The sequence below is a fragment of the Rhinopithecus roxellana genome, chromosome 8 (assembly GCF_007565055.1).
Source record: "Rhinopithecus roxellana isolate Shanxi Qingling chromosome 8, ASM756505v1, whole genome shotgun sequence".
NCBI classification, from domain to species: Eukaryota; Metazoa; Chordata; class Mammalia; order Primates; family Cercopithecidae; genus Rhinopithecus; species Rhinopithecus roxellana.
In genome coordinates, this window is record NC_044556.1 from 132,514,791 (window position 1) to 132,537,976 (window position 23,186).

The 23,186-nt window shown below is 39.3% G+C and overlaps 1 protein-coding gene across 1 annotated transcript in view; it reads left to right on the forward strand.

Annotated features, from left to right (window-relative positions):
- The window catches only part of RGSL1 (regulator of G protein signaling like 1), a 107,194-nt gene that overhangs the window by 16,863 nt on the left and 67,145 nt on the right, over positions 1 to 23,186 (forward strand). Inside the window, exons 5-10 of the mRNA XM_030936616.1 lie at positions 6,302 to 6,406; positions 7,417 to 7,578; positions 8,607 to 9,574; positions 18,314 to 18,376; positions 18,778 to 19,000; positions 22,828 to 22,935. Of these exons, the coding sequence (XP_030792476.1) occupies positions 6,302 to 6,406; positions 7,417 to 7,578; positions 8,607 to 9,574; positions 18,314 to 18,376; positions 18,778 to 19,000; positions 22,828 to 22,935 (1,629 nt within the window). The remainder of the gene's footprint in view (positions 1 to 6,301; positions 6,407 to 7,416; positions 7,579 to 8,606; positions 9,575 to 18,313; positions 18,377 to 18,777; positions 19,001 to 22,827; positions 22,936 to 23,186) is intronic.

Consider the following 23,186-nt stretch of genomic DNA (forward strand, 5'->3'; position numbering starts at 1 on the left):
CCTCATGATCCGCCCGTCTCGGCCTCCCAAAGTGCTGGGATTACAGGCTTGAGCCACCGCGCCCGGCCTAACTGTACTTTTTTTAAGATTTAAGAGATTAATATATGTTTTAAAAGAATAACTACTAATAGTATTATTGTAACTTTGGTTGGTAACTCCACATTAAATTTTGTTTTCCACATAATTTAGGATGTTAATGCATGTTAATGAATTATTAGTTTATATTTTGGGGAACACAATATAATTTTATGACACCAACAACCAAAAGAGGTGGAGATAGAGCTGTCAAAGAAGCAAAGTTTTTGTATGTGACTGAAATTTAGCTGGTATAAATCAACTTAGAATGTTATAAATTTACAATGTTAAATGTAATCTTCATGATAACTGCAAGGAAAATAGCTACAGAATTTACACAAAAGGAAATGACAAAGGAATTTAAGTGTTTCACCAAAAAATCAATTAAACACAAAGGAAGACAATAATCCTGGTAATGCAGAACAAAAGAGCTATAAGGTGTATAGAAAGCAAATAGCAGAATGACATAAGTTTCTTCTTAATAGTAAATTACTTTAACTGTAAATGGATTAAACTCTCCAATAAAAAGACAGAGATTGCAAGAATAAATTTTAAAGCAAGATCCAATTACATGCTGTCTGTAAGAGACTCACTTTACAGTCAGAGACATAGATCGAAAGTGAATGGACAGAAAAAATATTCCATGTAAATAGTAACCAAAAGAGAGCAGGGGTGCCTATAATGATATCAGACAAAACAGACTTTATTTAATTAATTTATTTTTATCCTGCAAAAAATAGACTCCCCTTCCAAGTAGACTTTAAATTTTTTAAAAAAGTTTACAAGAGACAAAGAAGGATATTACTTGTTAATGCAAGGTTCAACATATCAAGATGTAACAACTATAAACATCTACACACCTAATGACAGACTCTGTGAGTCTGTCATTAATATATGAAGCAAATATATGAAGCAAAAATGGACAGAACTGAAGAGAAAATAGACAATCTTAAAATTATCATTGGATAGTAAGACAGAAGATAGGTAAAGAAATAGACACTTAAACAATATATTAAACTAGCTAGATCTAAGACATATACAGGACACTCTACTCAACAACAACAGCATACACATTCTTCTCAAGTGTACATGGAACATTTTCCAGGATAGATTATATATTAGGCCAGAAATTCTCAACAAATTTTAAAAGATAGCATACAAAGTATCTTCTCTGACCACAAATGGATGAAATTAGAAATAAATAACAGAAGTTAAAGTAGAAAATTCACAAAATTGTGGAAATTAACACAGTCTTAAACAATGGATCAAAGAAAAAATTACAAGGGAAATTAGAAAATACTTAGAGATAAATGGAAATGAAAATATAACAAAACTTATGGGATAAAATAAAAGCAGTACAATGGGAAAATTTATAGCTATAAATGTTTACATTTTAAAAAGAAAAATCTCAAATAACACAACTTTACAACTTAAGGCTCTAGAAAAAGAACAGCAAATTAAACCCAGAGCTAGCAGAAGAAAAGAAATAAAGATTAGAGCAAATAATGAAATAGAGAAAATCAATGAGATCAAAAATTGGTCCTTTGAAAAAGTCAGCAAAATAAACCTTTAGTTAAATGGATTAAGAAAAAAAGAAGACTGGCCTGGTGTGGTGGCTCACACCTATAATCCCAGCACTTTGGGAGGCCACGGGGGAACCAGCCTGGCCAACATGGTGAAACCCTGTCTCTACTAAAAATATAAAAATTAGCCAGGCATGATGGCAGGGTCCTGTAATCCCAGCTACTCATGAGGCTGAGGCAGGAGAATCACTTGAACCTGGGAGGCGGAGGTTGCAGTGAGCCGCGGTCATGCCACTGCACTCCAGTCTATGTGACAGAGCAGGACTCTCTCAGAAGAAAAAAAAGAAAAGAAAAAAAGACGACTTAATAATTACTTAAAAAAAAAAAAAAGACTATAAATCACTAAATTCAAAATGAGTCTGGCCATGATGGTTCATGCCTATGATCCCAGAACTCTACGAAGCCAGGGTGAGAGGATTGCTTGAGGCCACAAGTTCAAGATCAGCTTGGGCAACATAAAGAGATCCAGTATCCACAAAAAATGAAATTAAAAAATCCAGACAGGTGTCATGCACCTGTAATTCTAGCTAATTGGGAAGGTGAGGCAGGAGGATTGCTTGAGCCCAGGAGTTTGAGACTGTAATGAGGAGTTTGATCATGCCACTGCACTCCAGCCTACATAACAGAGCAAGAACCTATCTTAAAATGAAAATAAAATGAAAGTGGGGACATTACTATCAATTCTACAGAAATAAAAAGGATTATAGAAGAGTACTCTGAACAACTGCACACCAACAAATTTGGTAGCCTAGATGAAATAGAAGGATTCCTAGAAACACACAATCTACCAATGCTCAATCAAAAGATATAGAAAATCTGAGTAGACCTATAACTAGCAAAGAGATTAAAATGGTAATCTAAAATCTCCTGACAAAGAAAAGTCCTGGACCTGATGGTTTTACTGGTGAGTTTTACCCCAAACACTTAAAGAAGAATTGATACTAAACTATTCTTAAACTGTTCCAAAAGATTGAAGAGGCAGGACCACTTTCTGACTCATTCTTTGAGGCCAGCATTACCCTGATACTAAAGTCAAACAAGGCACTATAAGAAAAGAAAAGTATTGACCAATATTCCTGATGAACATCGATGCAAAAGTCTGCAATGAAATACTAGCAAATCACATTCAACAGTATATTAAAAGGATTAATTAAATACCATGCCCAAAAGGGATTTTTTTTTTTCCTGGAATGCAAGGACACCTCAATATATGAAAATGAATGAATGTAATGTACCACATTAACAGAATGAAAGAAGAAAACTACATGATCATCTCAATAGGTGCAGAAAAAGCATTTGACAAAATCCAACACCCTTTCATTTAAAAAAATTCCAATAAACTAGGATTAAGAGGAAAGTATCTAAACATAATAAAAGCTACATATGAAAAACCCACAGTGAACATCATACTCAATGACAAAAAACTGAAAGCTTTTTCTCTAAGATCAGGAATAGGAAATGCCTGCTTTCACTACTTCTATTTCACACCATACTGGAAACTCTCACCAGAGCAATTTGGCCAAAAGAAGAAGGAAAAATAAGAGACATCGATAATTGGAAAGAAAAAGGTCAAATGATCTTCATTTGCAGATAATTTAGTATTTTATAGAAAAATCCAAAGATTATACACACACACACACACACACACACACACACACACACACAACTGTTAGAACTAAGAAATGAATCCAGCAAAGTAGCAGGATACAAAGTTGACAAAAAAGGAAAGAAAAATCAGTTGTACTTCCATACACTTACAATGAACAATCTGAAAGGAAAATTTTAGGAACAATTTCATTAACAATAGCACTAAAAGAATAAAATACTTAGGAATTCACTTAAGGAGGTGAAAGACTTGCACAATAAAAACTTCAAAACATTGCTGAAAGAAATTAAAGAAGACATAAAAAAATGCCTCCCATGTTTATTTATGGATTGGAAAACTTAATGTTGTTAATATGCCAATACTACCCAAAACAATCTACAGATTCATGCAATCTGTATCAAAATCCCAATGACATCTTTTGCAGAAATAGAAACGTCAATCCTAAAATTTCCAAGGAACTCCAAACAGCCATAAAAATTTTGAAAAAAAGAACAAAACTAGAGGACTCACCTTCTGATTTCAAAACTTACTGCAAGTTTATAGCAATCAAAACAATGTGGTGGCATAAACACAGACATATGAAAAGATGGAATAGAATAAAAAACCCGGAAATAAACCCTCACATGTATGATTTTTGACAAGGGTGCCAAGACCATTCCATGGGAAAAGGACCATCTTTTCAACAAATGGTCCTGGGTAAACTGGTTGTCCACATGTGAAATAATGAAATTGGACCTTTACATAACACCATATATGAAAATGTACTCAAAATGGATCAGAGACCTAAATTTAAGGCATAAACAGCAAAACTCATGAAAAAACATACGGAGGGCAAAATCTTCACAACATTGGAATTGGCAGTGATGTCTTGGATATGACAGGAACGGAAGAAGCAACAACAAAGAATTGGGTTTCATAAAAAAATTAAAAAATTTGTGCATCAAAAGATACTCTCAAAAGTAAAAAGAGCCTAAATAATGGAAGAAAATCTTCAAAATCATATATCTGAGAAAGTATTGATATCCAGAATATACAGAGAACACCTAAAACTCAACAACAACAGCAAAGAGCAACATGATTCAAAACTAGGGAAAATACTTAATTAAACAACACATTCCTCCAAAGACAATATACAGATAGCCAATAGCACATGAAAAGATGCTCTACAGGACTAAGCATTAGGGAAACACAAATCAAAACTATAATGAGATACCATCACACACCCATTGTGTACCAAAAAAAATAAGATAACAAGCATTGGTGAGGATGTGGAGAAATTGGAACTCTTTTGCATTTGTTGGTGGGACTGTAAAATGGTACAAAAACTGTGGAAAATAGCATGGAGGTTTCTCAAAAATTAAAAATAGAATTACCATATGGTCCAGCAATTTAACTGCTGGGTATATACTCAAAAGAATTGAAAGCAGGGTCTGGAGAGATATTTGTACATTCATGTACATAGGAGCATTATTCGCAATAGTTAAGTGTGGAAACAGTCCAAGTAACCATCAATGGATGAATGGATAAGCAAAATGTGAGATATATATATATATATATATATATATATGCAATGGAATATTATTCAGCCATAAAACAGAAATTATGACAGACTATGACATGAATAAAACCTGAAGACATTATGCTTATTGAAGTAAGCCAGTCACAGAAAGACACATACTATATGATTTTACTTATATGCGGTACTTAGGATAGTCAAAGTCATAGAGAAAGGAAGTAGAATGGTGATTGTAGCAGCTGGGAGGAGGGGGGAACTAGGGAGTTACTGTTTAATGAGTAAAGAGTTTCAGTTTTGCAAGATGAAAAGAATTTTGGAGGTGGATGATCATGATGGTTGTACAAAATTATTAATATACTTAATGCCACTAAACCATACATTTTAAAATAGTTAAGATGGTAAACTTTATGTTATATGTATTCACCCACAATAAAAATATTGGAAAAAATGTATTTCAGATCACATTATTTCCTCACTGTCTGCACTGCTTCTCAACACCTCCAATACTACCAATGACTCCTGTGTCAATGAGAAATTCAACACCCCTACAGTGATCTTCAAGATCCTAGAGAGCTGGCCCCATTTCCTCTCTTACATCATCTCCTCCTACTTCCCTCCTCTCACTCATTCCATTCCAGTCACATTGGCCTCCTTGCAGTTCCTCAAACATGCTGGACACATTTCCACTTAAAGGCTTTGCACTGGCTTTTCCCCCTACCTGGAATGCTCTTTCTGTAGATACTCACATGGCTCCTTCTCTCACCTCCTCAACTCTTTGTACAAATCTTGTCTCCTCATTGAAGCACTACCAATTTCTTTTATCCTGCTCCACATTTTTTCTATTCTGATTATAACCTTCAACCTCACTAGATAGTGTTCTTATTTATTATGCTTCTTGTGTGCCTGTCTTCTTCACAAGAATACAGACTCCTTGGAGGCAGGAATTTTTTGTTCTGTTTGCTGATGTATATCAAGCACCTATATTGGTGCCTGATACTTAGTAGGCATTTAATGAACATGTATTGAAAGAATGAATGAATAAAATTTTCATCTAAAGTTGAATTAGTCACTTTTGGCTCACTAGCCAAAGGAAACTGAATATGTTTCACCCTAGGCAAATTTAAGATTCAGGAGTATTCACAAAGTAAAATGTTGTAAGAAATCACCTGCTATATTCAACTAACCCCCTTCATATATATATATAGGTAAAGTTGGATTAAAATGCACACTAAGGGCAAAGTCCCTGTCAGGTTGAGACTGTAGAAGGGAAGGGGCTTTGGTTGGAGGGTTTATGAGCTGTGAATTGTGCGCATGCTTGTGCATCCCTCCCATGAACCTTAACGTGTCACCGGATGGTGCCTAGCTTCAAAAGCACCACATAATCTGGACCCTATTCATCTAATTGGTCACAATTTGTCCTCACCACAGTAAACAAATGGGGGTCTGGCAGTGTGCAAGGCTGGGAGAGGGGCCAGGGGAAGAGTTCATTCTTTCTCTCTTATGGTGGAATTTTCCTGGCAGCCAAGATGATGAGATGGAAAAAGGCAGACCAGTGGCTACTCCAGAAATGCATTGGCGGGGTCAGAGGGATGTGGCGCTTCTATTCCTACCTCACAGGCAGTGCAGGTGGGTTCTTGGGGTTGTTCCTGGGGCTTTTGCAAGTTCTTAATGGTTTTCAGGTTGCCCTAAGCCCCAGTTAACAGTTATGTGTGTCTATGGTGAATATAAAAATGTTTAATAATGCAGTTTGGATAATAATCTTTGAAAACTGAGGTCCATAGTGTAGGTTAAGGGAAAAGCAGTCAGAGTACCTTTTACTCATTTATTCATTCATTCATTTAATAATATCATTAAGCACTGCTATGTGGCAGCCACTGTGCTGATAGCTTGGGTTACAAAGGTGAACAAGAGCTGTAAGTCCCTGCTTCACAAAGCTGCTATTTTGGTGGGGAGACAGACAAGGAACAAGTAAACAAATCCTGGTAATGGGAGTGATGGGAACTGGCTTCTGTGCTATTGAGTCCAGTAGTTTCTGGGTTCTGGGAGGCTGGTAGCTGGCCCTGGCTGACACTCCAGCTGAATAACATTAAGTTTTATCCAGGCCTTAGCCCTAATTTTAAGGGTGAAATCCTGGATTTCCAGGGAGCAGGTAGGGAAGATCTAGATGGACTACATCTTTCACTTTGCCACTCAGAGTTCAGGCCTTGCCAAGTTTTAACGAAAGGGGATGTAGTCTTTGACATCTTTTGGCTCCAGTGTCCTTCTGCAGGTCATTCTCAGTCCATGATCTAGGAAATGTGGTTTTTTTTCTCCCCCAATCTTCATTTTTTTGGACAAAATTTAATTATTTCATAATCCACCCCCAGAGTCTTGCAGTTTTCCCTCCAGTGATGGTTTTTCTAACAGGCACAACAAAAAGTCAAAGAATTCCCATGCATTAAGCCTCTTCTCCCCATGCCTCCAATTCTCCCCCACAGTAGAACTTTTCTAGAGATGATACCTTGAACCAATCACCAGGAATGATGATTGATGCAGTGGAACAGGCTGGTGGGGGATGTCAGCTGATTCACCCAGATGCAACCACCAAAGGGGCAAAACTAGGGTATAGCTCTGTGCCTCTTTTGTCTCACCTGTAGGTGAAGAATTGGTGGATTTCTGGATCCTTACTGAGAAGATCCTGAGCATAGATGAGATGGACCTGGAAGTGAGAGACTACTACCTGTCCCTCCTCCTCATGCTGAGGGCCACCCATCTGCAAGAGGGCTCCAGGGTGGTAACCCTCTGCAACATGAACATCAGTAAGAATTATAAAGCATATTTTGGGGGGGGATACAACAAAAAAGTAAATCCAGTGTCTGATAATCCTCAGTCTCCTTCTTTGCAGGAAACCCCACCTTCTTTCCGTCTTTGATGTATCAGAGATGCTAGTGGCAACCCCAACCCTTAACCAGGAAAGTGTTGAAAGACACCAGTTGTCCTTAAGCTGGCACTTGCCTCTCTGTGAGATATTACCTGCCAATGAAGGCTGATTGGAAGGGAGGAGGAGGAATTGGGGCAGGATACTTGAAAAGCACCTGTAACATTTAAGCCTACATACTTTTGTATTTTATTTTTTTAATTGGGATTCTCTAGAACAAACTGCAACCCACCAGCCAAATGCAGTGTACGTGGCCTGCGAGCTAAGACCATTTTTACATTTTTATAGGACTTTTAAAAAAAGAAGGAAATTTTATGTGATTTACAGAGCCAAAATATTTACCAGCTGGCCCTTTACATAAAAAGTTTGTCAACTTCTTCTCTGGAACGTAAGATTTATTTATATTTGTTTGTTCGTTGATTAAATGAGGAGGCATTCCTAACTTGAATACAGATATGTTCCAAAAGATGTGCAGTTTGGGATTATTCACACTCCTCTCTACTCACATAGGTAATTGAGAATTGATGACATTAAAATCAGGGCTAGTTCTACTTATCCAAACCTCTTCATCAAAAATCCTGTTCAGACACAGATGTCTCTTGTTCTTAATCATTTTTCTTGTGCTTTTGCTCTTCTTTGAAGTAACATTTAATAGTCTAAAGAGTAACTAGAAGAATCCCATAACATGGCTTATTTCTATGGAGAATAAGATCAAGGGATCACTGTGTGCTGAGAAAACCATAAAAATGTGTCAACTCTATATTTTAACTATTCATACTCCAGGATTGTGTGAGGAACTAATAAAATGCTATACAAAAACATTTGAAAAAATTTAAAAACCTCTCCAACATCATCATCACTGCCATCATCACATCATTTTCACCCATCATTTCTCTGTATTATTTCCAGAGTCCCTCCTGAGCATCTCCATCTGGCATCCCAACCAGTCAACCACTAGGAGGGAGATCCTGAGCCACATGCAGAAAGTGGCTCTGTTCAAACTCCAGAGCTACTGGCTTCCCAACTTTTACACCCACACCAAGATGACCATGGCCAAGGAGGAAGCATGCCATGGTCTGATGCAGGAGTACGAGACTCGCTTATACAGCGTTTGCTACACCCACGTAGGAGGGCTCCCTCTGAACATGAGCATCAGGAAGTGCCACCACTTTCATAAACAGTACTCAAGCAGGAAAGCCAAGAGGAAGATGTGGCAATTGGTAGATCCTGACTCTTGGTCTCTGGAAATGGACCTCAAGCCAGATACTATTGGTACGCCCCTGCAGGAGACATGTCCTCAAGAGAAAGTGGTTATACAAATGCCTTTCCTGAAAATGGCTTCTTCAAAGGAAACAAGAATCAGTTCCCTGGAAAAGGATATGCATTGTGCAAAAAAATCCAGCATGAAGAATAAAGCCAAGAGCCACCTCCACATGGAAGGCCTCTTTGAGACAAGGGTCTCTACTCACCTGAGGACCGTCACCCCCATCATCCATCACTCCTCCAAGATGACAATTCAGAAAGCCATCAAGCAAAACTTCTCTTTAGGATACATCCACTTGGCCTTGTGTGCTGACTCCTGTGCAGGGAACCCTTTCCGGGACCACCTGAAGAAGCTGAATTTGAAAGTGGAGATCCAACTTCTTGACCTTTGGCAGGACCTGCACCATTTCCTCAGTGTCCTTGTAAATAACAAGAACAATGGGAATGCAATCTTTCGTCACTTGCTGGGTGACAGAATCTGCGAACTCTACCTGAATGAGCAGATTGGTCCACACTTACCACTCAAATCCCAAACCATTCAGGGCCTGAAGGAACTGTTGCCTTCTGGAGATGTGATCCCCTGGATTCCCAAAGCCCAGAAGGAGATTTGCAAGGTAGGCCATGCCTCACAGAAATGAGTTAGTATCTGGCAAATTAGGACAAAACTGACTAAAAATCCCATCTGGTCACTATACTGGCTAAGTAACTACATAATTACCCACATAAACCTTCACATATTGAAGAGTTGGTTGTTCTGTTAAGGCAGGGGTCCCTAGACCCTGGGCCACAAATCTGTATCAGTCCATGGCCTGTTAGGAATTGGGCCGCACGGCAGAAGGTGAGCAGCAGGTAAGCAAGCGTTACTGCCTGAGCTCCATCTTCTCTCAGATCAGTGGCAGCATTAGAGTGCAAACAGTATTGTGAACTGTGCATATGAGGGATCTGGGTTGCATGCTTCTTGTGAGAATCTAATGCCTGATTATCTGAGGTGGAACAGTTTCATTCTGAAATCATCCCCCCAGCCCCCAGTTCACGGAAAAAACTGTCTTCCACAAAACTAGTCCCTGTGTCAGAAAGGTTGGGGACCACTGTCTTAAGGCACACATTTTGCAACTTTTCCCAAATCGGCCAAAAACTCTAAAGCACAGTGGAGGTGGGGAGTGGTTGATGTCCATTCCTTCTTCACTTTCTTGTTATATGAAGCCTCCCCAAACCATGAACCTCAGAGTATTCTATGAGGAAAGTTTTAAATTTTTGTTATAAACATTATGTATTGAAAACAAGGTCTCCCTTTACTAGACTAGCCATCAAGGAAAAGTCCAATTAGGATGAGTTTATTCTCCATGATAGATCATGTGCTAAGTCACAAAAAGGTCTTAACAAATTTAAGATTAAAAATATTCCATTGCCAGATGTGGTGGCACATGTTTGTAGTCCTAACTACTTAGGAGACTGAGGTGGGAGGATCACTTAAGCCCAGGAGTTCAAGGTTACATCTATGATCACACCACTTCACTCCAGCCTGGGTGAAAGAATGAAACCCTGTCTCTAAAATAATAAAATGAAATAACATTACAATTTTTTTTTTTTTGAGACAGAGTCGCGCTCTGTCACCCAGGCTGGAGTGCAGTGGCGCAATCTTGGCTCACTGCCACCTTCCTCTCCTGGGTTCAAGCAATTCTCCTACTTCAGCCTCCCGAGTAGCTGGAATTACAGGCGCCCACCACATGCCCACCTAATTTTTGCATTTTTCTTAGAGACGGGATTTCACCACACTGGCCAGGCTGGTCTCAAACTCCTGACCTCAGGCAATCCACCCCTATCAGCCTCCCAAAGTGCTGGAATTACAGGCATGAGCCACCACACTTGGCCACAAGTTTTTTTTTTTATTAAGTGCAATGGAGTGAAACTAGAAATCAAGAATAGAAAATGGGAAAATTTATAAATACACAGAATTAAACAACACACTTTTAAACAACTAGTAGCTCAAAAACAAAATCAAAAAGGGCATTTGAAAATAATTGAGACCAATGAAAATAAAAACAACATACCAAAACTTATGGGATGTAGCAAAAGCAGTACTAAGATGGATGTTTATGGCAATAAATGCCTATATTAAAAAAGAAAAATCTCAAATAAACCACCTAACTTTACACCTCACAGAACCAGAAAAAGAAGAACTAAACCTAAACTTATCAGAAGGAAGAAGAGGATAAAGATTAGAGAAGAAATAAATGAAATGGAGAATAGAAACTCAATTTTTAAAAACATAAAACTAAGTTTGCTTTCTTAAGCAATAAATGAAATCAACAAATCCTTAGCTAGGCTTAAAAAAAGAGAAGATTCAAATAAATAAAATTGTAAATGAAAGAAGAGACGTTACAATTTATTCCCACAGAAATAAAAAGGATAATAAAAGACTACTATTAATAATTACACACCAACAAATTGGACAACCCACAAGAAATAAATTTCTAGAAACATACAACTTACCATGACTAAGTCGAGAAGAAATTGAAAGCCTGAACAGACCAGTAACAGTTAAAGAGACTGAAGAAGTAATAATAAACTTCCCAAAAAAGAAAAACCAGAGACAAGATGGCGTCACTGGTGAATTCTATCAAATATTTTAATAATTAATACTAATCCTTCTTAAACTCTTCCCAAAAATATAAGAAGAGAGAACATTTTCAAAGTAATTTTATGAGGCTAGAGCCACCCTGACACCAAAGCCAGACAAAGACACAAGAAGAAAAGTAAACCACGGGTCAATATCCCTGAGGAAAACAGATGCAAATATTCACAAGAAAATACTAGCATGGCCAGGTGCAGTGGTTCATGCCTGTAACCTCAGTACTTTGGGAAGCAGAGCTGGGAAGACTGCTTGAGCCCAGGAGTTAGAGACCAGCCTGGGCAACATGACAAAACCCTGTCTTTATAAAAAATAAAAATATTATCTGGGCATGGTGGTGTGTGCCTGTGGTCCCAGCTACTTGGGATACTGAGAAGGGACGATTTCTGGAAGAATTTGAGGCTGCAGTGAGCCATGTTCATGACACTGCATGTCAGTCTGGTGACAGGCAAGATGCTGTCTTTAAAAAGAAAAGCAAAAAATACTAGCAAACCAAATACAACAGCATATTAAAAGAATTATACATAATTACCAGGTGGGATTTATCCCTGGGTTATAAGGATGGTTTGACCTATGCAAATCAATCACTGTGATGCAACGCATTAACAGAAGTAAAGATAAAAACCACATCATCAACTCAACAGATGCCAAAAAATTACTTGACAAACTTCAAAATATTTTTTCTCTCAAAAATTACATATATAAGGAAGGTACTGCCACACAATAAAGGCCATTTATGAAAAGCTTGCTGCAACATCATACTCAATGGTGAAAAGCTGACATCATTTCCTCTAACATCCAGAACAAGCTAAGGATTCTCATTCTTGCCCCTCCTGGTCAACAGAATACTGGGAGTCCTAGCCAGAGCAAGTAGACAAGAAAAATAAAAAATAAAAGGCATCCAAATATAAAAGGAAGAAGTGAAACTATATAGACAAAGTAAAACTATCATGCCTCTGTTTGCAGATGACATTATCTTATATGTAGATAACCCTAAAATTGCCACAAAAAAACTGTTAAAACTAATAAGCAAATTCAGTAAAGTTGCAGGATAAAATCAATATTCAAAAACAGTTGTGATTCTATACACTGACACTAAACCTGCATACTATTTTTCACCCTGGATGCCCAAATTTACATTACTGTTTGTGGGAGTGTAAATTGGTGTGACCAGTATGGAAAACAGTATGCAGGTTTCTCAAAAAATTAAAAGTAGAATCACCTTTTGATCCAGCAATTCCACTTCTGGGGATATATCCAAAGGAATTAAAATCTGGATCTTGAAGAGATATCTGCACAGTCATGTTCATTGCAGAATTATTCACAATAGCCAAGATATGAAAACAACTGAAATGTGCATCAAAAGATGAATGGATAAAGAAAATATGGTATACATGGTGCAGTACTATTCAATCTTTAAAAAGAAGGAAGTCCTGCCTTTTGCAACAACACAAATGAGACCTGGAGGATATCATGCTAATTAAAATAAATAAGACACAGAAAGACAAATACTGCATAATCTCACTTATGTGCTGAATCTAAATCAGATAAATTCATAGAAGCAGAAAAAAGAATGACAGTTGCCAGCAGGCTTCAGGGAGGTGTTGATTAAACTGTACCATGCTTCAGTCATGAGAGACAAATTTACTGTACAACATATGAAATATCATTTAACAATTCTATATTGTATACTTAAAATTCACTGAGAGAATAGGTCTTGTGTTAAGTGTTTTTACCACAAAAGAAAAAAGAAACACAAATGAAACCAAAGGGAACAGGAAGAAATTTTTGGAAGATAGGTTTGTGGTATTGATTGTGATGACAGTTTAATGGGTGTGTACTTATCTTCAAAGACATTAAGTTGTATACATTAAATTTCTACAGGTTTTTGTGTGTCAATTATACCTTAATAAAGGGCTTAAAAATAATTTTTAAAATACATACATAATATATGTGTGTATATATATAATAAATGTATAATTCTCATAATGTATATGAATACATATATGCATATAGTGTATATTATGTACACATAAAATATACTAGTATTATATTTCAAATGAGACATAATGTGTATATGTAATATTTATAGACATGTATTTCTATTGTTTTGCTTATTTCCATTTTTTAACTTTTATTTTAGGTTTGGGGGTACCTGTTCTGGTTTGTTATATAGGTAAACTTATGTCACAGGAGTTTGTTGTACAGATTAGTAGCGCTTGGGTCTTGGGGTACACGTTCACTTATGTAGAATGTTTGGATGTAGGCTGCCCACAGAGCCAGGATATGTGACTCTGCAGCACTGCCTAGTAGCTCAAGCCCAGGGGTTCGGTTGTAACTGTGATTCTACCCTGAGGGACAGAGCACAGCCCTGGCCCAGCGTTGGGGAAGAAGGGGTGCTCTGGAGGTTTGGGCTCACAGAGTGGGTTTGGGAACCTGAGCCAATAGGGCTCAGTGGCAACTCAGGTCCCTAGGGATGAGGCACCATGTAGTGGTGACTCTGGACCCTGGGATGGTGGGGCTCAGAAGTATCCCATACTGTGAAGCCAGCTACAGTGGCACCAACTAGCCTAGAATACTTGGGATACAGTGAAAGGAATGTCTTAGCAGCTAGGACTCTGGAGGGCTAGTTCAGCTCCAGGGAATGCACGATACTATAATTCTTTTGGCCTGTAGTGTGGGGTTCCTCAGCTCAGCCACTGTTCTGTTTCCCTGGGACCCGGGGTATTATGCCATCTTAGCCCTGGAATGCACAGCTGCTCAGTGCCACTTCAGCTTAGGGCCAGGGGTGTGACTATGCCAGGTAGCCTAGGCACTATTTCCCTGGGATGTAAGATGCCACTCAGCTTAGGTATTGGTGTACATGACCACTCTTCTGGGAGGCAGGACACTGTTTTAAATCAGGCACTGAGAAGATGTGACTGCTCTGAACAGCCAAGGTTCTGTTCTCCCAGGGGCCGGGGTACAGCAGCAACTGGGAGAGGCAGATGGAGGAGTTCCACCAATGCATCATTTTCCCAGGAGGGCGTGTGAAACTTTGGCTTCAGTTCACAGGTTCGGGGCTCAGCAGAGACTGGGAGATAAATATGGCGCAGCTGCACCAAGGCACTGTTTCCTCAGGAGGCAGTATGCCATTTCAGTTCAGGCCCCTAGGGGCAGAGTGCAGCTGAGGCTGAGAGTGGTAGATGAAGCAATTCTACCAAAGTGCCATTTCCCCAGGAGAGAGTGTAGAGCTTAATGTTCAGCCTGAAGGAGTTGGGTAGAGGTGGGCAGAGCAGTTCCACTTGTGGTTGGCCCCAAGGGAAAGAGTGTGACAGCTGCCTGCAGCTTGGCTTGGGCATGTTAGACCATCGGGTGGGGGTAGTTTGGCAGCAGTTTACCCTCAGGGATGAAGAGAAGTTGTGGCTGTTTGCCCCTGGAGCAAGACACATTCCAGCAGTAATATCAGGTCCAAGATGGTATAGCACAGTAGTCTTGCAGGCCATGGGGGCAGGGCACAGTGTCAACTCCTTCTCTTGGGGGAGCATAGCTGTGTGGCCATTAGGCAGCTCCCTCTGCTGGGCTTAGTGCCTGTGAGGACTGCAGGGGACCCCAATGGTGAGGACTGTAGGTGTCTAATGTGTTAATGAGGGCTGCTGAGATCCTCTAGCCTAGCTTTTCACAACAGGGAGAGGTTCCTCCTGGTCCCCAGCTGATGTAGGCTTGGGGAGTGGGTGGTGGAGACCCAGTGTTTCCTTTCATTCTCTCTGTGGCTATCCTGAGTTTCTGTGTTCATCAGGGTTTCTGTTATTCCTTCAGTGTACACTTCAATTGTACACTTTCCTTTCGTTATTTTTACTTTTATTAGAAGGTAGTTATTCATGTATTGTTTCAGTTGTGTTTGTGGAGGCATGGGCAAGTGCTAGGGGCTTCTAGTCAGCCATCTTGCTGACATCACTCATCCTGATCCTTGGTTTTCTCATCAGTACATTGGGGATCATAATGGCTGCTTCAGAGACACTCTATATGCAGCGCCTGGTAATGAGTAGGTAAATACATGTTCATCCTCTTCTGACCTCTTTTCAGACACATATAACCTTAGAATAAGTCATTAGAGGTTCTGTCATCCCTTCTTTCATTGTACAGCTGATGGGTCAGATTCTCAGGTCTCACTGCTATTTACTAACAAGTGCAGAGCCAGTGTCCAGATTCCTGTTCAGTCTATTGCAAGGTTAGCAAACTACAGTCTGGGAGCCCAATTCAGCTTCCCACATGTATTTGCATGGCCAGCAAGCTAGGGATGGTTTAACATTTCTTTATAGTAGAAAAAAAATCAAAAGAAGAACATATTGTGGCACAGGGTTAATACATGAAATTCAAATTTTAGTGTACATAAATAAAGTTTTATTGCAACAAAACTGTGCCCGTTTGTTTACATACTACCATGTCCTACAACTACATAGTTGAGTACTTGCAATAGACTATATAGCCTATAGTAAATATCATAAAATATTTACTATCTGGCACTTTATAGAAAACGTTTGCAGAACCTTGATCTATTGCATCACACACTGCTCTGAGAAGGGGCCAGGAGGTTTATCAAGTGATGGACAAGCTCAATTCTAAAGACAATCCTAATACATTCTAACAAAAAACTATTATAGGGTTTTTAGATGCTGTTTTATCATATTTATTATTTATGGCTACTATTTTAATGCATATCTGGTTTCTTTTAATAGAAAATGCTCTATTAAGCTTTGTTTCTTAAGAAATAAATCTACTTATCAATTAATTAATAGGTAGAGTCTTAACTTTTTTTTTTTTTTTTTTTTTTTTCTTTTGAGACAAAGTCTCCCTCTGTTGCCCAGGCTGAAATGCAGTAGCATGATCTTGGTTCACTGCAACCTCCACCTCCTGGGTTCAGGTGATTCTTCCACCTGAACTCCCCAGTAGCTAACTTGTGGTACTCCCTGGGGGTGTCATGTGCCTCCCACAGGTGCACGCCACCATGCCCAGTTATTTTTTTGTCTTTTATTTTTAGGTAGAGCTGGGGGTTTCACCATGTTGCCCAGGCTGGTCTCAAACTCCTGGTCTCAAGTGATCTGCCCATCTCAGTCTCCAAAAGGGCTAGGATTACAGGCGTGAGGTGTGAGTCACTGTATCCAGCCTGAGTCATAAATCTTTTTTACTTATTTATTTGTTTGAGATGGCATTTCACTCTTGTTGCCCAGGCTGGAGTGCAATGGCGTGATCTCGGCTCACTGCAACCTCCACCTCCCGGGTTCAAGCAATCCTCCTGTCTCAGCCTCCCAAGTAGCTGTGATTACAGGCATGCATCACCATGACTAACTAATTATGTATTTTTAGTGGAGACGGGGTTTCTCCATATTGGTCAGGCTGGTCTTGAACTCCCGACCTCAGGTGATCCACCCGCCTCAGCTTTCCAAAGTGCTAGAATTACAGGCGTGAGCCACCATGCCCGGCCTAGTCATAAACCTTTTAAACCAAAAGGGATGTTAATAGGGTGCTCATTTCACACATGCTTTTTTATTATTTGTATTTAATATATATTTACAGTTATTTATTAATGAGTAACATTATATTACATTACATATTGCTCGGATTCAATCACTGAACTGAATTGTCTCAGGAATATACTTCACTCAAGTTTCCCAGGAGCCAAGGAGATTTGTTAAAGCTACTAAAATTTATATCCCTAAACTCACCTTTTGGCTGCATAATTGAGGCAGTTGGCGGAGATAATCTTACATTCTTAAAAGTTACTATCAACAATTCATTGCCTACAAAATAATCCCCAGATTACTCAGCAAGTCATTCAAGTCCCTCATATATAATTCCAATGCATCTCTGCTTCCTCTCTTGCCACTTTCCCATCCCTGGGCTCTTCACATGAATGCTACATTTCAGCCCACACTGGAGTACTCATCATTCCCAAACATGTTCTTTCCCATCCCCATGCCTTTGTTTAAGCTCTTTCTACTGCCTGGCATGATCTTTACTCAACTTCCCTATGATGAGCTCCTACTTATCCTGCAACATGCACATTAGATTAAACCTCGTTACCTTTATGAATTCTTCCTGGATTTCCCTGACTGAATCAGAAGCTTTGTTAATACCCCTGTTAGAGCATGTGTTATGCTGCTGTTCATGCTGGAAGTTGAGCTCCTTGTACCAACACTTGCAGCATGTTGATCTCTATATTGCCAACAATTCGTAAAGTGCCTGACACATAGGAGGCATTCATAAAGCATTTGTCAAATGAATGAATGAGTGAAACTGAGAGTATGGGTTAAAATATCTAGCTAAGCACTAACTCACAGGTTTTGTTATGAGTTGGTGTGGGAGATATGAGTAGACACACCAAAGAAAGAGGCTTGGTTTTCAGGGCCATTTTGAGAAAAAATGAGATATTACTTTGGAAAAGAATGAAATAATATGCAGATGTTAAGTAATGGTTCTGTAAATTATTTGTCATCCTTCTTCTTAAGTAAATATTTAGTACTTTTCTCTGAGACTTAGAGAGAGGCTGTGTTAGCTGCTCTATTCAGAGATAAAAGAATGCCTCCTAGTTGGTCATAGCTAATGTTTGCTATTCCATTAGATCTCCAAATTACAGAACCCAGAATCTTCAGCCTACTCTGCTCCCAGGTGAACATATGCAGGAAAGATGCAGCAAGCTGACCATCCACCTCATAATGCATAGGCTGTGTTTGGCTTTCAGATGCTGAGTCCCTGGTATGATGAGTTCCTGGATGAAGAGGACTACTGGTTTCTTCTTTTTACAGTAGGAAGGACTTTGGGTTGGGAAGGAATCATGAGGATGAGGGAAGAAGAGAGAGTCATTGCTGTTTTAAAAGGCTTATGTGTTAAAGTAAATGAAATTGTTATTTTTCCTAGAGTCAACCAAAGATTGGCATGGGCCCTGTTGTTCTAAAGCTAAACCTCTCAAGGAAAACGACTCAGTGCATAAGATGACTTTGAAAAAGTCACAATCATAGAAAATTTCTCGCTTATAGAAAATGAGTTCGATTAGAAAAGGGTGGGGGTTGGCATGTAAAGAAGCAGTGGTTCTTAACAATTGAAAACAACCTGCGTAATAACCGTGGCACTGAGTTGTTACAAAACTATTGCTTCTGGTCTAATTCCTGTAACAAATACAGTCTTCCCCTCACCCTCTTCTCTTAGACACAGAACAAGTTTATCAGCTCTAGACAGCATAAAAGAGAATTTATAGGCAAAGAAGAGAACATTCTTCTTTATAAGAGGATTCAGCATTCTCTAGAGTTAAGCCAGGCTTTGGCTGACATGAAGGAAATGGACTATATGCAGTGGCGAAAGATAGCTACTGAGAACCTGAAACAAGGAGGGTCTCTTCAGGTAGAGCTGACATCTCCAGTGTTTCTAACAGGTCAGAGCAGTCACTGTAATTTTTTTGACCTTTACATATAGGCAACTGGAAAATAATATTTAACATTTGCTAATTATTTACTAAGCGTCAGCACTATACAATGCAGAGATTACCTCATTTGATCATCAAAATAGCCTATGAGGTATGTACTAAGTAACTGAGGCACAGAAAGGATGTGACCTCCCCAGGGTCAGAGTAAGTTGTAGTCAGGATTTGAATCCAGACAGACTCACCGTAGAGCTCCCTGCTGGATCTGAGGGAGCCAGAGTGCTCAAGTGTAGCTAGACTCTTGCCCACCAAAGCATCATCACAGTTGATGCTGAATACTTCGTTTCATGCATCTGATGAGCATGTTCCACCTCACCACATTTCCTCCAGAATAGGGTCCAAGTGCATTTCTGTGAACATATTTTACAGTCGCCCGCTTCCCTAACATAACACACCAGCCCACCTAGGTAGTGGAGAGACGTCGTTAGGAACAAAAGGCTTTGCTGTCCCAGAAGTCTGGGGTTATACCCATGCTCTCCTATTGACTTGTATGCTTGAGCAATGTATTTAACCTCTCTTTGAACCCCAGTTTTCTCATCTGTAAAATGAGAATAATAACAAACTTGTTGTGCAGGTGACCTGAGATCATCTAGGAAAGCTATTAGTACAATGTTTGACAACCACTTAAGAGTTCAATACTGTAAATGTTAGTCATTATTATTCAAATTGAGCATACTGCTTTAATTATCTATGTTGAGACAGTTGGAATACTGCATATATCTCAAACTTTGATCCACAATAAATATGTTTGACTTCATAATTACTTAAACATAAGTGTTTACGTGTGCACATATATATGGAAAAAAAATTTCCAAAGCAATACTTGCCCTTATTACATAAGATGCTGTACTCCAACATTCTTTATTCTATTATGTTTCATGTCATATAAAAGCTAACAATGTCACCATTTATTTTTTGGCATACTTGCGAGTCATGACCTACACTTTGAAAAACATGGATAAAGAGTAAGCAAAAGCTTTGAAAATTCAGTTGTACCATTCATATGCTCTGTGAGCTTTGGCAAGTTACTCCATCTCTCTGAATCTAATTTCTTTATCTATGCAGTGGAGATCATGGCCCCTAATTTGTTTAGGATCAGAGGTAATGTATTTACATAACAAGCAGGTGCTAAGTAAATCCGACTCTTTTTAAAACTTTAATATGCACTCTATATACAGACCAAGATGCCCTGGATGCTTGCCCCTCAGAGCCATGCTTGGGCATAAAATATTTAAATCTAGCATGAACAGGCCCTCTTTTTTAACCATAGAGATTCCACTCTCTCTCTAAATCCTGAGGATCTTAGATTCTTTCCCAGGAATCAAGAACAAAGTAGAAGAAAAGATGGCTGGTAAATTTCACCACACATATGTTGGGCAATGGGCATTACTTTGGGTGGCTATGGGGCACCAGGGATAGCCAATAAGAATGTGAACCACCCACCATGGAAGCTCCTTGTCCCTCTCCAAAGCACATATCACTACTTCCTCTATCACTGCTTTTTTGGAGCACAAGTCTGGCCTAATAAAGGGCCTTCTTTGCATTTGGCCAAGTCAGGGCCCTGAATCCCAGGTAGGCTGGTGTCTCAAGCTGTACCTTAAACTCACAGAGTACCAGAGCTAGAATACTATCTTTTTTTTTTTGAGATGGAGTGCAGTGGAACCATCACAGCTCACTGCAGCCATGACTTCCCAGACTCAAGTGATGCTCCCACCTCAGCTTCCTAAGTTGGTGGGACTACAGGCATGCACCACCACACCCAGCTAATTTTTTATTTTTTGTAGAGGTGGAGTCTTGTCATATTGCCCAGGCCAGTCTTGAACTCCTGGGCTGAAGTCATTCTCCCGTCTTGGCTTCCCAAAGTGCTGGGATTAAAGATATGAGTGACCATGCCTGGTCTATGTGTGATACTTTTAAAAAATTATTATTATTTTTTGTGATGGAGTTTCCCTTTGTCACCCAGGCTGGAGTACAATGGTGCTATCTTGCCTCACTGCAACCTCCGTCTCCCAGGTTCATGTGATTCTCCTGCCTCAGCCTCCCGAGTAGCTGGGATTACAGGCACCTGGCACCATGCCCTGCTAATTTTTGTATTTTAGTAGAGACAGTGTTTCACCAAGTTGGCCAGGCTTGTCTTGAACTCCTGACCTCAAATGATCCACCTATCTTGGCATCCCAAAGTGCTGGGATTACAAGTGTGAGCCACCATACCCAACCACTATCATCTTTTATACAGGGAAACATGACTTCCAGAAAGGTGAAAAGACTTGCCCAAAGTTGCTCAGCAAGGAAGGAATTGATACAGGACTAGAAACCTGGATCCACTGCAGAAATAATCCACTGCTCTTAACACTTATGGTCAGATTCCCCTTGATTACACATGGTGGTGGTGATGATGATGATGATGATGATGATGATGATGATGATGATGACATAAGAATAACTCACATTCACGAATCCACACCCCAGTACTCTTTTTAGACTTAAATAGTATAGCTTCAGAAAGTACCGAACTACCTAGAGAGTTCCAGGAGAACTCTGTGCATTTAGATATACTCTAAATCCCAGAACTCACAACCCAAATGAATATTTCTCCTCGATAGGAAGTAAGGTGCTACTATTCTGCTTGTGTTACCCAGATCATTGTTAAAACTTCTCTTGCTATCTCAGCCTCATTGTCTCACCACATTTTGGATACAAAAACGTATTCCCTCTCAATTCATGATGCATAACTTAAGATGATATATGGCTCTTTCTAGAAAACAATAATCCACTCCAAAGGACAATGATTTGTAACTATTGATAATATTCAGATATGTAAGTTAATTCTGAAAGTAATTCCCAAAGTCAGAGCTGAGAAAGGGAAAACATATCATAGCATGTTCTTTGCCATTTGTTATTCTTAGGGGTTTCAATTTTTTTGGAAGCAATAGTAGAATGTTTGAAATGCATTTGTAGGTGTGGTCTCATGCCTTTAATCCCCACACTTCAGGAGGCCAAGGCAGGAGTATTGCTAGAACCTAGGAGTTCAAGACTAGCCTGGGCAACATGGCAAAATCCCATCTCTGCAAAAGAACAAATACATTTGCTACTCAATCCCTCAACAGATGGATGCTTTGCAGGAGAAGCCATTCATTTGTATGAGTTACTTCTCATATATGAATTAAAAAATAGTAGCTCTTTCAAGTCATATCTTGGTTACCCTAGCATCTCTCAGGCAAATAATCTCCACAGGTCATTTTTCCTTAAGAAGGAGAGGATCTTCTCATTCTGGAGGGGAGAGGAGGCTTATTTCCTTGCTTATAATTTAGCTTAGGGAACTTGTATTATTTCTGTAAACATCCTATTAAAACACTATTGGCCTCTTTAAATAACCTTTTTTTTTTTTTTTTTTTTTTTTTTTTTTGAGACAGAATCTCCCTCTGTCGCCCAGCTGTAGTGCAGTGGCCCGATCTCAACTCACTACAAGCTCCACCTCCCGGGTTCACGCCATTCTCCTGCCTCAGCCTCCCGAGTAGCTGGGACCACAGGCTCCCGCCACCATGCCCGGCTAATTTTTTTGTATTTTTAGTAGAGACGGGGTTTCACCATGTTAGCCAGGATAGTCTTGATCTCCTGACATAGTGATTTGCCCATCTCAGTCTCCCAAAGTGCTGGGATTACAGGCGTGAGCCACTGCGCCCAGCATTTTAAAGGCAATACCTTCAACAAAAGTATGTGAATATTTGAACCTAGACTTTGGACAACTAAACTCTATCTCTGTTTTCCTTACTTCACAGACGTAACTAAAATGTCCTTTGAGGAGCTTTGCTACAAGAATCCAAAGATAGCCGTAGAGAAGATCAGTGACGACTACAAAGTATACTGTGAGAAAGCACCTAAAATAGGCAAGTGTTTAAAATCAGGGATAGACGAGGCAACTAGTTTTTTCAAATCTAAGAGAACATCTGTAATCTTATGTTCCTTAAGGAACATAAGCCAAAGGAGAAACCATGCTTTGTTGGAAATGGAGAGGTGGTTAGGGGGTAATGACTATGTCTTTTTTCTCCTACAAAACCATAGAAGGGCATCATGAAAATAAGATGTAATTGTAAATGAATGAAGTGATGATGGTCAAGATTGTTCATTTCTACTTTCT